We start from the raw sequence: 15994 nt of genomic DNA, 5'->3' as shown, positions 1-15994 counted from the left end.
TATAATTTATGGACCGAAACACTTTAATGTATTATTAAAGGCATTTGATGGCCTATGATTTAATTCATTTTGTCACAAAAAATAAGGTAAAAAGGCCTCTCGTTTTTCCTACACCATTTCTTTAAGAACAGAAATTTCCTCCAAACCTTCAAATTTTTATTTTTTATTTTATAAGGGCAACCCATTTAAAATAGTGTCAAGTATCTATAAACATTTAAAAAGTATATTAAATTTAGGGTAAATTAGTAAATTGCTATTAATGACGTTAAAAATTTAATGTGTCTTTTAAATGTTTATAAACACTTAACGTTATTTTAAATGAATTGAAAAATATTTCTTCCAGAGTGATATGGAGGAAATTTCAAACGTTTTCTTTAATTATATGAGATGGATGTGCAATTATTACAACGCTATATATGTATACCTTCTACACATTATTACAATCAAAGTTTTTCTTGTAAGTTTTTTCAATATGCATGGCGTACAAAATCAAAATCTACATGTTTCTACTTGAATTTGATCATCATCACAAGATAGACTTTTCGAATTAGCTCCCTTTTCAGTCCTTTTAATCGATTGGCCCTTTTTCTTCGTTTTTCAAAATGATGACAACGACTACAAGTTTTCTAATACGTTAACCCCCGCACCCCACTCCCACTCCCCTCAAACCCACTTCTTTCTGCTCGATCCCATTGCTCTTTCTTTAATTCCCTTCCTCCTTTCACCTTAATTTCATAATTGCCATGGCTACACAAGTTTTCTCCACTACCCTCTTCCTCGCCTTAATAATATTTCTGAATTTTCCCGGCTTCACAAGGCCCGACGACGCCTGCCCATATCCATGTTATCCGCCGCCCACCGGCACCGGCTCCGTCACCCCGACAACTCCGTCAACCACCACTACACCGCCGTCCCAGACCGTCTCGTACCCGCCTCCAGCTGGATACAACCCTTCACCGGTGGGATATTTACCATACAACCCTCCACCTGCCACAGGTACTTTATTTGCTTCCCCTCCCCCTCCTGACCCCATCTTGCCCTACTTCCCGTACTACTACAAAAAACCTCTTCATTCCACGTCCGATCAGTCTTCGGCAGCCACTCTTGGAAGATCAACGGCAATGATTTCCCCGGCTAATCTTCTTGTTTTTGTTTATATTTTATATTTTTATGTTGCTAATTAGGGAAAATTTGATGTAATTAGTTTAAGCTATTGCATGTAATGAGAACCGTTGTACGTAGTTGATGGATTTTGAATTCGCCAATTCGGCACCGGTGTTTAGTTGCAGGATTATGAAGGAATTAATATGAATTGAGAGAAGAGGAAAGTGGCTTTTCCTTTTTTCCTTTTTTTTTAAAATTTTTTAATTTATTATTTATTTATTTTTTATTATTTTCTAACCACTTGATTACATCACCTGTTTTGGATGGGTGCCCGGTGCCCGGTGCCCGGTGCGTTGTACTGGCCTGGACCACAATAGCAGGCTCGCGGAAGCTTCACGATTCGAATTCCGAGTATTCTTTCTTTCTTTCCTTTTCATCCACCATCTTTTCTTCTGTTTTATATATATATATATATATATATATATATAAACGGATTCTTTCCATTTCAAAAATTTTCTATTTTTTTTTTACTTAGTGTATTTTAAAAGATAATGTTGTCTAAAAATTTTAAGGAAAAAGTTCACATAATCCCTTGAAACAACCACCCAATTGACAATGTCCCTCCCAAACTTTCAATTGTGATAATGTCTCCCTCAAAACTACCAAAAATTGTCAATATTTTCCCCAATAACAAAATTACCCTTAATAAAATAAAAACAAAAAATAATAAAACTTCTAGAAAAAACCCTAAAACTAATTTTTAAAAAATCCAAAGGGTAGAAAATTAAAAATAAAATAAAAAAAATCCTTTTTATAAGAAAAAAATTAAAAAATTTCAATTTTTTTTGTTATAAAAATTGCATTTTTTATTTTGTTTTGTAAATTTTTTAAAATAAAAATTTCGGTTTTAAAAAAATATATATTCGTTTAAAAAAATATATATTCTTATAAAAAAAATTAAAAATTTAGTTTAAAAATTATTATTTTTTTTTTAAAAAAAATTGTTCTTTTGAAATTATTTTATTATTATTTTTTTAATTTATAAGGGTATTTTTGTCATATTAAAAAATATATAAGGATATTTTGATCTTTTTGTTAGTCTTAGGGAGAGACATTGACAATGTTTTGATAGTTTAGGGGAAACATTGTCACAATTGAAAATTTAGGAGGGACGTCAATTGGATGGTAGTTTGAGGAGGTTATGTGGACTTTACCCAAATTTTAATGATAGTAGTGTATTAAATGCAATACCTTTCAAAATATACTAAATAATGAAATTTTGAAATAGAAATGATATATAAATTTGGGGGTGGCTTTTGGCCATTTTGGGGTAGTGGGGAGGTTTCGGCCACCCCAAATGGCGAATAGCTACACCCAATTTTTTTTTTTTTTTTTTTTTTGAAAAAATATAATTTTTTAAAAAAACATTTAAAAGAATGAATTATATGACATGTGTTGATTTTTGATTGGTGCTGAAGTAGCGTTCTTTTAAATTTTGGACAGAATTTTAACGGAGGTATCATCTCTATCTTTATGAAAACCACAGGTACTTCCTGTGATAAAAATAAAACCCTAAAAAAAATAAAATAAAGAGTTTAAACCCTAGGGAGTAATAAGGTATTTAACCCTCTAAGTTAACCTAAGTAGTGTTTGGCACGTAGGAATAGTTTTCTGGCCGGATAAAAATTAGTCACGAGAATACGACCAAAATGTGTTTGGGAGTTTTGGTTGAGCGTCGTGTTGGCGGTAATCAATGTTTTGGCGGGCAGCTAGTAGGACGGAATAAGGGGACCATGGGGTTTTGATTCTCTTAAATATATATTTATATATACATAGAGTTAAAATATTTATATATTATAGTTAATTTTTTTTTAAATATTATATTATATATAATATATACATAGTTAAATATAGGAAAACTTCATCTAATCCCTCTTTTTAGAACATAATTATTGGAGGATAAAAATAGTCAAAAGAATACATGATGAGAAATACTAAGCGTTCTCTAGGTCCTAAGTGGACAAAAAAAAATAGTCCCATCGATCCCTAATTTCTCTCACCCGGCTTTTAAAAAATAATATTCGCCTAGGACAAGTAGAACACTTAACATTTCTTTATACACAAAAATCATATGAGTTACAATAATAATAAAGAGTTACGTGAGATATCAGTTACTTGAAGTAGAAGAGTTTATAATGTGTAGTAGGTAATTGTTAAAGGTCTAGAGTCTTAATAAGTATATTTGTAGTGTGTATGAATTGATGAGTTGCAAGTGGCTCATTATAAATCGAAGACAATTCCTCCTATTGATTTAATGGGAGTCAAAACTCAAACCCTTGTGTTCATAGAAATTTAATACCATTGAATTTCCATCACTTTTAGAAATGTCCTTCTCCAAAATTTTTTTAAAAAAATTATCAATTTAATGTATCGAACTTTTAAAAAAAAATTTTAATTTAACCACTCCGTTAGGATTTTCTGTTAAATCCTAACATAGACAGTTGAAATTTCTAAAATACATTTATTTAAAAATAAATTTTAATTTTAATTTAAAGGTAATTTTGTAATTTTATAAATTGTAATAGATGTAAGAGTTATTTTATCCTTTTACCGTATGATTTAATCCAAAGCCTTAACGGGAAGGGTGAGATTGCAAAAGCAGAGGCATAACCTATTTGAGAGAGAGCAAAAAAAATGTGTATAGAAAAAAAAAAAAAAAAAAAAAGATTTCAAATAACCGAAAAGTTTATTTTTAATTGTTTGAAACATTTATCAATTTGTCATCACCCAAATGTTAATTGAGTGATACGCTTACACTGAAAGATATCATTAGCATGCCAAGAGGAAACGACCAAAGGCAAAGGTTAATGAAAAACAAAACAAAACAAAATAAATGACTACAATAAGACGTGAGAAAATCAAATGTGGCCAAATCCTTTGCCTGCACTTAATTCAAACATTTTCCTAAAGAAGTAATTACATAGAAATAATTTTAGAAAACAAAATTTGCATTTCACCCAAAAAAATGTTTAATAATCCTAGGGCCAGCCTAAAAGAGTTTAACGAGGCATACTTGAAAAAAGTGCCCCACCCCCTGAGTTTGGCCCGAGTTGGAGGATATGCAACTGAGTTAGCTCAGAGTTAATTGTATCTCTACTTACATATTTGTATTATCTAACCCTAGCTCAATTCTCCCAGAAATAGGAGTAATTTGTAATGTAAAATATCATTAACGAATAAGAGTATAATGTAGTTCTATATGATTCTTTCTTAGTGGTGAATGTATGTGTCTAACACCGAACCACTAAAAAATTCGTGTCACTATTTTCTCTCTTTCTTCCGCTTTTTCTATTTAATTACAATACATTATGAATTTCTTCAGCCTAATAATCATAATATGCACAAATAAGAAGTCTTTAATCTTACCTTTGCCAACCTTTATCAAACCATAATAATTCAACATAAATTCCAAAAAAGAATGAGAAACAAGACGGGGAATGACTACAAATTGAGGATTTCGCACCCATTCAACTGGACACAACGACCGTAATAGTTTGTGAACTTTTCGTACTATGGCGTATTTTCACCCTTTTCTGGAATGCATGTAAATTAAAAAAAAAAACCTCATACGGTTCAAATGTCCATAGAAAATTGCTCAAATGTCCGTATAGCAACTTCATTAGGCGTTATGTACCAAAAAAAAAAGAAAAAGCCTCCTTTAGGCATTAACTTGAAGACCACGAATTTGGGTAGTTGGGTGTCAGTAATGGCCTCTTTGACTTAAAAGCCTATGGTACCCAAGGAAAATGACTAGAATTTGTACATCCCTCCTCACCGGTTCTGTCAGATAATTGATCGAAAGTGGTCAGATAATAAATTAGTCGCTTTGAATTTGCAAGACTATGTATCAATATTCACCTTTAGTGGGTGAAACAATGCAAGCAACCCGAATTTCCTAAAACAATCTCAACTTCTAATGGTAGCTGTTAAGATTCCAAATGTGTCCTCCTTTCTATGACTTCTCTCAGCAATCTACATTACAAGGAAGCTGGTTGTAGACATTTTGTGTTAAAATAGAAATTAAAAAGAGACTACCAGAAGGCTAGAAAAAGATCATCATCGTCAGGGTCTGATCATCATTATCTTTCATTTTCAAATATAGCCAAATTAGCAAAAAGTTAAATACGTGAAGAATCGATTTTGGATTATTAAATGAAACCATTTCATTATCCTATTCTTATTGGCAAACTAGCAGTACCACTAGTTTTAGGGAGACACTTGGCGTTCTAGTTTATTGTTTACAACTACCATGATAGGAAAGATGTTTGGTTAAATTAGTTTATCTTCAATAGATGTATAATTAGATTTCCAATGAAAATAGTAAGTGATTCTTTCACTTTTTCCTATTCTAAGAAACGGGCAGAATTATAACCTTGATCAGTTCTGCAGACCCACATAAAGGCTCCCATGTTCGTGATTCTTGGCGATGATGATATCTGAAGATGAATTTTTAGGTTTAAGGCAGTTAACATGAACAGGAAACTATATAAATTCTATTCCAAGATGCTAGATACAAATCTTACACAAAATAAATACAAACATGTGCTATTATTACCTGATAATTCTTTCAATAAACTAACAATTCGGATTGCTATTCCTCACATATGGTGGCAAGAGGGTCTTGTGATTTTATCATATCCCTCAAACAATTCCAACATTATTATCTATTCCAGCTCTATGTTACATTACACTTTGCATAAGCGAAAATTTGAAATAAAACAACGAGGAAGAGAAAACGCTAACCTCAACATCCATTTTTCATGATTCTCCGTATCTGTGCTCTGGATAATGGAGAGAAGCACATGCTGCCTCTAACCTGGTAGCTTCCGGTCAAATCGTGCTTTTTATTCACTTCACATGGTGGCAAACATGTGGTTTCATAAATATGTCACAGTAGCTTGGCACAGCGGCGAACATGTGGGGAGAAAGGGCATCTGTGTTCAAGAGGCAACACCAACTGCTAGATTGCCCATTCGATTTCTGCTGCCAATGCCAACGTGTTTCATGTCCTTTCTTGCCATCTCATTGCTACTTGTCTGGGCTCCCACTCTCTGCTTCCCCTCAATTCTTTGGCCTTTTGTCACCTTATGACTTTCTGATACACAACCTTTATGCAAACCAGTATCCTTCTCCTTCTCTCGTTCCTTCCTCCCGACAACCTCATTTCCAGCTGTAGCTTCTGGGAAGTAGCTTCGGTTGGTAGATGGAGTCTGAGAGATTGCACTGCCTTCAGAGTGCTCAGCTTTAGGGCAGTTGGTCTCATTTGAGGCATCAAGTGGTTCAGTTGTGTTTACAGATTCACTGGTATAGAGGGCTTGGTCATTTCCTGCCTTAGAACACGATTTTGATCCGGCAGCAGCTCTACTACCTGGACTTGTTGACTTAGTTTGTGCTTTATTAACTTTGTTGTTACTTAATACAGCCTGAGAAATAAAATGTCCTCCAACATCAGCAAACTTTTGGCTCTATCTCTTTCCAAATAAAAACTGAGGGCTCATCAGATATAGAAAATAACAAGTTTGGCTCTAATGGAAGAACAAGTAATGTAATCATAATCAAGGAAAACAATCCAAAACATAGATCAACAAAGGCCCAACACTGTAAGTGTGAGAGAAAAGTATGTTACTAGCAATATATCGCGAGACAATGATATTGACATGCTGGAAAAAGTATGGTTTCCCAAAAGCACTTCCTCACTTCCTGAAACTCAATTCAAAACATTTCGCATGATATTTCTCTTCCTTTTTTTTTTTGACAAAACATGATACTTCTACAATCATTTTGGGTGATAAATTGGTCTTCACAGATTTAAGTCAAGTTTGTCTCAACTAGATTCCAAGAGAGAAATTCTTCCCTTTCATGCAATGGAAGGCAAATAAATGGATTTAGTATCTATGGGGCAGTTACTAGGTAACTAGGCCATTAATAAACATTCTATGTTTCAAAGAAAATCTATCTAATTTAGAGGAAAACATCATGTGACTAGTATGGAAAACACTTGGAAATAAGAAGTGTGAAAACTCTTGAATAAAACTAATGGGATAAGCATTGTCCTAATTACTCTGTGTGTGTGTGTGTGTGTATTATAATTATATATATTCTATAGTTCCCCAAATCTTCCCGTAATATATTCACACAGTTTTTTTTTTTTTTTTTTTTTGTAAATTTTTCCATCAAGCTCCTGTTTTGGTTAACACATTTCTTACAGCTTCAAACTGTTTTATTAATGTTCATTGTCATGTGATCCCAGCATGTTAATAAAGAAATCCCAATAGAATCTAATATCTTCCAACCCTTTGAAATCACAAGCATTAGCTGCAAGCCAATCTCCCTCTAATTTCACAAGCTCGTGCGTGAGAACTATAACCACTTTGGGCATCTTATATGTCAAACATGAAGAATAGGATTTTTTCTAGTCACATAGTATATATAACATAAACAGATGCTGCTGGGTGTAATCCTGCCTACTGAATGCATATGGCAGTGTTTGTGTTTATAATTCTATTGAGTTTATCATCTATCCAAGATAGATACAATTGAATTTAAATTGTAACAACTTAAGGCTAAGATGTGCTCTGCTGTATAGTTATCACTTATCAGTTGGTTGGTGTTGATAGTTATCATTATCTGATCCAATACACCCCCTCTTGACGGGGGTGAGTGAGAGTTGAGGTTGAATTTGAGTAGAGAGAAACGTCAGAAGCCAGTGATTTGGTGAGGATATCTGCGAGCTGATCCTTACTCGATAAGAAGCGGACATCCAAAGCCTTAGCAGCAGCACGATCCCTGACAAAGTGATAACCTATTTCTATATGCTTTGTGCGAGCAAGAAAAGTTGGATTTGAGGTAAGGTAAGTTGCTCCGATGTTATCACAATGTAATATAGTTGCGCAGGGAAGTGAAAAACCAAGCTCACCCAATAGAGACTATATCCAAATTAGTTTAGCAGAAGCATTTGCTAAAGCCTAATACTCTCTGTACTGGTGCTAGATAGAGTTGGTTGCTTCTTCGAGCTCCAGGAGAGGAGATTTCTGCGAAGAAACACACCGTAGCCAGAGGTAGAACACCTGTCATTAGAGGTAGAACACCTGTCATCTGGGCACTCTGCCCAATCAGAATCAGAGTAAGTACTGAGCAGCCATGATGGTGATTTGTGAAAATAGAGACTGATTGAAGGTTGATTTCAAATAACGCACAATGTGAGGTGGAGGAACTGGTATTGCAGAATCAGCAGTAGCAGGTGATGAAGGAGTGAAATTCTCAGAAGAAGTGGCTGGTTGTGCAAAAGCTGCAGGAGCAGAAGGGGAATACTCAGGGAGAGGTAATTGGGATGGAGCAAAAGGAGGATTAGGTGATTGGGATGGAGCAGAAGGAGGATTTGTACTATTTCCCAATGACTCTAGTGGACTGGATGTGGAAGATATACATCGTGAGGGTCAAAGTACAAGAGTAGGAAGAGGGACATGGGATGATGCCTCGGCTGAAGATGACTGAGTTGCTTGACATTGAGCAAAAGAAAACGAAAGTTCATTGAACACAACATGTTGAGCAACAAATGTTCGTCCAAAAGGAACATGCATATATTTATAACCATGGCGATTCTTACTATATCCAATGAATACACAAGACTTTAATCTCACGGCTAGTTTGCGGGAATTATAAGGCCTGAGAAATGGGCAACATTCACATCCAAAAGCCTTTAAAAAGGAATAGTTCAAATGGGGAATTGTGCTGAGTGACAAGAGATGAAGGCAATTTATTAAAAAGCATGTTGATTCAAATGCCCCATCCCAAATAGAGAGAGCAGATGCATGGGCAAGAAGAGAAAGACTAGTCTCAACAAGATGCTATAAGGCCTGAGAAATGGCCAACATTCACATCCAAAAGCCTTTAAAAAGGAATGGTTCAAATGGGGAATTGTGCGGAGTGACAAGAGATGAAGGTGATTTATTAAAAAGCATGTTGATTCAAATGCCTCATCCCAAATAGAGAGAGGAGCAGATGCATGGGCAAGAAGAGAAAGACTAGTCTCAACAAGATGCCTGTTTTTTCTCTCAACTGAGCTCATCTAATGTGGTGCCGCAGCTAAGACAATAATAACCTCCCATTGAAAGAAGTTTTTGCTGCAGAGGACGAAACTCTGCTCCATTATCACTTTGGACACAAGCAATTTTGCTGCCAATATAATTCTCAACTAAGGATTTAAAACCCAGAAAGCAGCAGTGAAATCAGATTTTCTTTCAAAAGGAAATAGCCAAGAGTATTTACTGAAATCATCCACAATACATAAAGAAAATCGTTTATTATTAACTGAAATAATGGGGCGGGACCTCATACATCCAGAAATAACAACTGTAATAGAAGAGAGGAAACAAAAGGTGAATAGCTAGGTGAAGCCTATGACTCTTGCCTTGTTGACACGGTGAGCAAATTGGAGAAGCTTTGGAAGAAGATATGGGCAAATTATTGGAAGTGATGACTCTACGAACAATCTAAAGGAAGGATGATCCAGTTGATGGTGCCATTGATCCACCGAGACCCTCTCACCAAAAAAGCAAGGTGAGGGTGGAATGTCTTTAACACATAAAAAATTAGGATGAAATTCGATGAAAACATTGTTGTCACGTGTGAATTGATTTATAGAAATAAGGTTCTTCTATATTTGAGGAACAGGTAAAAGAGAAAGCAACCAAAATTTGTGCTTATGAGAAGGCAAAAGTAGCAAGACCAGTATGAAGAATGCGCAAACCTTGACCATTGCCACCACAGATTTGCTCATTGCCAATATACTCTTTAGCTTGCACATTGAGATTGGATAAATTATTGGTCGAGTGGTTGATGGATCCATTATCAGGGTACCATTGGAAATCAGGAGCATTTTGAGGTGTAGTCATATAAGTAGCAAGTTGGTTAGAGTCACACTAATAAGTGTGATCAAATCGGTGTCAGTAAGAAGCTGTTGTATGGTCAGATTTAAGGCAAACGTGGCAAGTTGGACAATTTGTGGCAGAGCTTCCTGTAGATGGGAATGAGGATGGAGATCCTGCCCCCTTCCTCTGCCACGCCAAGAATTCTGATTGCGAGGAGTAGTACCTCCACAGAGGAAAGAGAGGAGCCACAAGCTGGCCTTCCTTGAGCAAAGTTGTTGCATTATGCAATATTGGCAGAGGGGATGGAGAGATCAACAGCTGATTGATGTTGTTCAAGACGCAACTCATGAGAGACAAGATGTCCATAGAGATCATCGATGGAAATGGGATCAATTCGAGTAGTTATAGATGTGACTAGCGGATCATGCTCAATGCTTAAGCCAGCAAGTATATAAGAGACAAGTTCAAATTCATGTAAAGGTTGACTGATGGCAGCCAATGTATATGGGATTTTGAGCCTTTTGAAAATAATTAGCAATAGGAGTAGAACCTTTCTTTAAGGTTGCTAGCTGATATCTGGTCTTCCTTATACATGCCTTCGATGGAAGTAGAAAAGCTTCTCAAGAATTAGCCAAACTTCTCGAGATGAATCTAGGCCAACAACATGTGCTAAGAACCCTTTAGAGAGGGAGGAAATAATAGCACCAAGGATCATCTTGTCTTGAAGATACCAAGTTTGGTATGCCGGATTGGCTACCATTGAACCAGCAGTGGAATCAGGTAGAAACTGTGGTGGGCAGGGTGTTGTTCCATCATCATAGCCAAAGAGACTTTGACCTTGTAGATAGGGAACAAAGTTGTCCCTTTCATAGAAGGTACTTTTCACAGGTAAGTTTGAGGGCACTGCGATGACTAAGGTTGTGAAGTGGTGTGGTGGTGTTGAGAGTAGAAGGAGAAGTTCGTGTGGAGGAGGTGGCGGCTATTGGAGCAGAAGGATGTTAGTCGAATTTTGACTCTAATACCACATAACATAAATAGATGTGCTAGGTGTAATGCTGCATACTAAATACGTATGGCAATGATTTTATTTATAATTTTATTGAGTTTATCATCTATACAAGATAGATACAAATGAATTTAAATGTAGCAGCTTAAGGCTAAGATGTGCTTTGATGTATAGTTATCATTTATCAATTGGTTGGTGTTGTTCATTATCATTATTTGATCCAATAGTAGACTTCTTTAATCATAAGAAATTGCAAAACCAAGTTATAACAAAAATATTTTTTGATAAGTAAATCAATCTCATTAGAAAAGAGAGGGGCACAATCCATGGACAGTATATAGAATAAATCCCCTATAAGAGAGAAAAAGAAGAACAAACGTCCAAGAATTCTGTAAAACTAGAAAAGTGAGGACTATTTTTTTTTTTTTTTTTGATAAGTAAAAAAGTGAGGACTATTATATGCCGCCATCCATGCATAAAGGAATTTCAACATAACGGATTTCAGTTATGGCAAAAACATATATGTACCTTCTTCCCATCAGACCCTGGAGATACAGCTACATGATAGAAAGAAGGCATAGGCATTGCTTTGAAGTTTAGGCTTCTCCGGAATTGTTTTATCTCAGCTTCTGTCTTTTCCTGCAATAGGAGTGACCCGTGAAGTTTCTTATGACCTGACCTCATGAATTGGTAACATATATAATTGTGACAACAAAATTGATGGATGCTATTCGATCCATATCTACTTTGGCCTCGTTCACGAAATGAAAATAAGATGAACCTCACTAGAAATTTCACAAGTTAAGAATTAAAAAGTGTTTTTAACAATACCTCGTTTAAAAAGAAAAGAAAAGAATCTGAGACTTGTCATCAATTTAATTATATGATTTAGAATCTCATAATTGCGTCATTCTCCTGAGCACCAACACAGCGTCACAGTAGCTTGAATATATCATTATCTCTTTTAAAGTAAAGCAACACACAATGAAATTATCAATTAATTTTTACTTAATGACATAAAGTATTAATTAGATAATTTCATATACCTGTGTTTTTGCTTGGTTCTGATTAATCTCAGCCTCCTTGGCATGCATTTTTTTCTCCAGCTTCATATAGAACTAAATTAGATGAGCCGAAGGAACAAAGGAGTAAGTTATTCAGGTCTAATCCCTAAAATCAAAGTAAAATTAAAATCAAAGTTACAGCATGCTTGCTTGCCTCTTTCCTCCTTTCCGCTCGTTCGTCGCTTTTGAAACTGAAAGCTGCAGCACCTAGTTTTGCATCTGCCTTTGTTGAATTCACAGTATGATCAAGCCTATAACACAAAGTATATGAAAATTCATAAGGTAAAAATATTGAACAATAAGAGCAGTACTTATGATATTTTCAGTAACCTGTTTGCTCTTTGATGTCCACTTGGTTCAGTCTTTGTTGAAGAGGACTGGGATTCACCGACTTTCTTTCTCCTTGATTCTTTTTCACCACTACAACAAGAGAAGAATGAGACTTGAGATTGAATCAATAAACCATATAGGTTACCCACTTTCAAGAAATAATAAATACCTTTTATTGTCATGAATTAATTTTGCCTTCCGACTTCTAGAATCCTGTGCAAAAAGACCAAGCAATAGCAAACAACATAAGAAGATTACTCAGTAACCAGGTAATAATGTTGATGAATTTTATTATAATGCACTGTCAAAAAGGTTATTAATATTGCTTATAAAAGTACCTTGAATTGACTTTTTGATATATTTTCAGACGCTTACCTCTAAGATTGGAGTTCTGTGTACAGCATGTGTAGTTTGAACATCAACTCTTGCTGAATTCTTTTCTAAATTATTTCCTAGTGAATTCTCCCTTTCCTTTCTACTTGGTTTCTTTGGAGGATCTTTAGATGAAGCACCAGAAATGTCTCTCTTGACACGGACAACATTGGCCTGAGACTTCACTCTGGGCTTCGAAGGTTTGGTTTCCGTTGCAGCCCTCAACTACAGTTAGAACATCAAGGAGTTCAGCCAAATGAAAAAAATACTTCGAAAAAGCTTAAATAAGTGCATCCATAACATTGGTGCCCATTTGACAATGATAAACACCTCCAGAGCTAGTCTCCATATGCTATTTTGCAATTTTTATTTCAAATAGTGATTGGGTGTCCACCATCAAATGATAGCTTTTGACAAACAAGGAACTATTGGTAAGGAACTAAGAATTGCTATTTTGATAATATTCTTGAAAATCCACACCTTTGGAGAAGGATTTGGTGAATGCTCCAAGCTAGTTATGTCAACTGTCACAGCTGGTCCAGTCTTGGGGGATGGATCAGTGCCTTTTGATGATTTTTCAGCATTTACTGTATCACAATCAAAGTTCTGATTTTCTTCAATCCCTGGTTCGAAATTAGCTATGGATTTAGATGATTTATCAGCCTTTACAGCATCACCATTAGGACTGTGATCTATTGTTATCTCAGGTCCATCATTAACTGAGAGAAATTTGTCACAGTCAATTTCAACTTGACGTGTTTCCTCAGCATTAACATAATCTACCAAAACATCAGCATTATTCAAAGCAGATTCCATCTGAGGGACAGAGAATGAAAAGCCTGGATTTTTCATTTCACATCCTGTCACTTCGTACTCTCCATGATACTCAGAACCATTAGGGCTCTCATCAAAGAGAGCATAGTGGCTACCTTCATTTACATGCTCAAATTGTTCTCTGCTCTCCAAGACATCCTTTTCACCAGTTTGATATTCTCCATCATTATGGCAATCAGATGAATTTGGACAAAGAAGACCCTTCTTCCTGAAATGAGCTTCAAAATAAGCTTTCTTCTCAATAACTGAACCCGGTTTTGAGCATTTCTCAACCTCGTCAAGGTACTTGTTGTGTGAGAAAGATGATCTCCTCTCCCAAGATAAGGGTTCATTTTCAAACCTTCCAAATGATATAGAACCAGAGTGTAGAGAATCTGCCTGCTTATGTCAAAAAAGTTCTGTTATAAAGAGAATAGGTGGAAAAGCATATCCAAGAGAGGAATAATAGGAGTCTATTTTTCAATTCAGCCGCTCCCCAATGATGCAAAATTTCCAAAAACTTTGGCAATAGCCTCAAGCTTGCACAATTCATTAGCAAACAAGTATTCTTGTGGGAGGTAGTTGGGTACTCAACAATGTGAAGTTTGGTGATTCAAAGTTTATTTAAGACAGTGGACTTAATTGTATTTTCATTAAAAGCAACATAAGCTAGAATTTTTCAATTGCATTACTCGTATTTGTAACAGTACCTGAATGATCCAGGAATCTTTATGAACTGCGTGTGTGTGTGTGTGTATAATATAATGACTATTGTTGACAAAAGTTACAGCAAGTCTCGTTTTAATTTCAAAATGGGAGACATAATTCTGTTTTTGTAATAAGCATTTCCTTTATCCATTCCCAGACCCTGAATAGCTGCTGTGACTTGACTCTAGATTGTTATGTGTAAATATGTATGCACGCACAAACACCTGCTAATTAAGTACAATTTTATTGAATTAAAGATACAACCCAGTAAGCGGGAAAAGAAAAACAATTATTAGATATACTTGTCACATGGAAAAAGAAGTATAGAAAAAAAAATTAATAAACCCAAAGGGCTGCATTTTTTGCTGCATTTTCAACATGTACAGAGCAAAAAACTCCATTTGTTGATGGTGCGAAATAGATCCAAAGACAGGGTCAACGAAGCTAAATAAATCAATGGACTATCTTGACCCCCGAAGGTGAGTTATTATACGTGATAGGAATGGAATACAAAGCCATTTTTTGCAAAAGCCAAACATCTCAAGAAAGAAAGTATATCTCATTTTGGCAACCAATCAATACACATTAAGCGAATGAAAGAAGTATTTATCTATCTATTTGGAAGGACAGGTGGAAAATATTAAAAACTAGGCATATGGAGCCTATTACAAATGCAGATCCTTTCATCATTCGTAAATAAATTGATATGAGTGGGGAGGAAAAAAAATCCCTACAATTCTGGAATCTCAAATTTCCACTGCTAATCGGTCATTCATCCAAGATTAAAATTCACGTACCATTTCTCATAAATTAGAATTCCTGATAATATGTAAATCAATTAATTCAAAAAAAAAAAAAAAAAAAAAAAGGAATGAAAGTAAAATTTAGATCCTAGGTTAGAAAAGAATACCTGAAAGCTAAAGCTATACGATTCATCAATCTCTCCCGCCATTATCAGCCAAAATTAAGCACCAAACACTACCTAACCACCACTCATCAAAACAACAACTCGTCAATAAATCTTGTGAAGCGTCAGTTACATATCCAAAGTAATGCAAATTTCAAGAAGCAATACTATAACTGACCAGTGGAAAGAAGAGAGAGATTATAGTGAGTACCTTAAACGCGCATTTTAGGCTTCAAGCTCCAAATCTATGAATAAAACAGTTTGTCGTAATAAATGGATGCAAAGCTTGCGATTCAATGAATCCAGAAGGAATCTTGAGCAAGCGTGTTTGAGAGTAAAAGCACAGTCGTCTGTTTTCTTCTTTTTTTTTTTTTTGCTCTTTACAAAAGCTGCGAGATCTTGACGAGAGGCTTTTATCTCACTCTCTCACTGCTTTTACTTCTCCAAACCAGTTTTACAGATTAGCGTAGTTTTTTTTTTTGAAAAAAAATCCAATCCAAGTCTTATAGAAAGCGGTTGCTTAAAAGGCGTTGTCAAGTCAGTCAAATCATGTGCTGGTTGTCTTTCTTTTTTTTTTTTTGTTCTTTTCTTGTTCCGCTCATAGGCCAAACGGGACGCTCTCTGTTGCTCCGTCACATGGGATCGTGAGGTGCCGTTGAAGTCGTGGGTCGACATTTAAGATGGCGTTCGCGGGAGTCACGGAGGAGACGACTGAAACTGACGGCGGTTTTTAGTATAGGATTGGTGCAGTAGGGTGCGT

The 15994-nt window shown here is 35.5% G+C and overlaps 2 protein-coding genes and 1 pseudogene across 5 annotated transcripts; 1 reads left to right on the top strand and 2 right to left on the bottom strand.

Annotated features, from left to right (window-relative positions):
• The first annotated feature begins 467 nt into the window (after positions 1 to 467).
• LOC132179258 (uncharacterized) lies at positions 468 to 1360 on the top strand. The gene has a single exon (XM_059591939.2). The coding sequence runs from the start codon at positions 744 to 746 to the stop codon at positions 1182 to 1184; it is 441 nt and encodes a 146-aa protein (XP_059447922.2). The 5' UTR covers positions 468 to 743; the 3' UTR covers positions 1185 to 1360.
• A 4183-nt stretch (positions 1361 to 5543) lies between these two features.
• LOC132179262 (TPX2 (targeting protein for Xklp2) protein family) lies at positions 5544 to 15688 on the bottom strand. Of its 4 annotated transcripts, XR_015911832.1 has the most exons (11): positions 15446 to 15688; positions 15238 to 15309; positions 13287 to 14021; positions 12810 to 13031; positions 12604 to 12647; positions 12435 to 12524; positions 12259 to 12355; positions 12087 to 12158; positions 11569 to 11679; positions 5908 to 6587; positions 5544 to 5600 (listed from the first exon to the last, which is right to left on the bottom strand). XR_015911832.1 is itself a non-coding variant. In XM_059591950.2 (10 exons), the coding sequence occupies exons 2-10, from the start codon at positions 15277 to 15279 to the stop codon at positions 6105 to 6107; spliced, it is 1896 nt and encodes a 631-aa protein (XP_059447933.2). In that variant the 5' UTR covers positions 15280 to 15309; positions 15446 to 15688; the 3' UTR covers positions 5696 to 6104. The 4 variants fall into 4 exon arrangements, 3 of the variants coding, with proteins under 3 accessions (XP_059447933.2, XP_059447935.2, XP_059447934.2); XM_059591950.2 differs by lacking the exon at positions 5544 to 5600 and having other exon boundaries at positions 5696 to 6587; XM_059591952.2 differs by lacking the exon at positions 5544 to 5600 and having other exon boundaries at positions 5696 to 6587; positions 12087 to 12146.
• LOC132180170 (small nucleolar RNA Z247) lies at positions 10385 to 10515 on the bottom strand (annotated as a pseudogene).
• Positions 15689 to 15994: the final 306 nt, after the last annotated feature.

The sequence above is a fragment of the Corylus avellana genome, chromosome 4 (assembly GCF_965113065.1).
Source record: "Corylus avellana chromosome 4, dhCorAvel1.hap1.2, whole genome shotgun sequence".
In the NCBI taxonomy this organism is placed as follows: Eukaryota; Viridiplantae; Streptophyta; class Magnoliopsida; order Fagales; family Betulaceae; genus Corylus; species Corylus avellana.
This window is presented reverse-complemented; position numbering and strand designations above follow the sequence as displayed.

What these genes read in the sequence shown, in the direction of transcription:
- LOC132179258 (XM_059591939.2), top strand. Translation starts at nt 744, where the DNA reads ATGGCTACACAAGTTTTCTCCACTACCCTCTTCCTCGCCTTAATAATA.
- LOC132179262 (XM_059591950.2), bottom strand. Translation starts at nt 15,279, where the DNA reads ATGGCGGGAGAGATTGATGAATCGTATAGCTTTAGCTTTCAG. An exon ending in CGTATAGCTTTAGCTTTCAG is followed by an intron (nt 14,022 to 15,237) that starts GTATTCTTTTCT and finishes TTTTGACATAAG; the next exon opens with CAGGCAGATTCTCTACACTC. An exon ending in AGAACCAAGCAAAAACACAG is followed by an intron (nt 11,680 to 12,086) that starts GTATATGAAATT and finishes CTCCTATTGCAG; the next exon opens with GAAAAGACAGAAGCTGAGAT.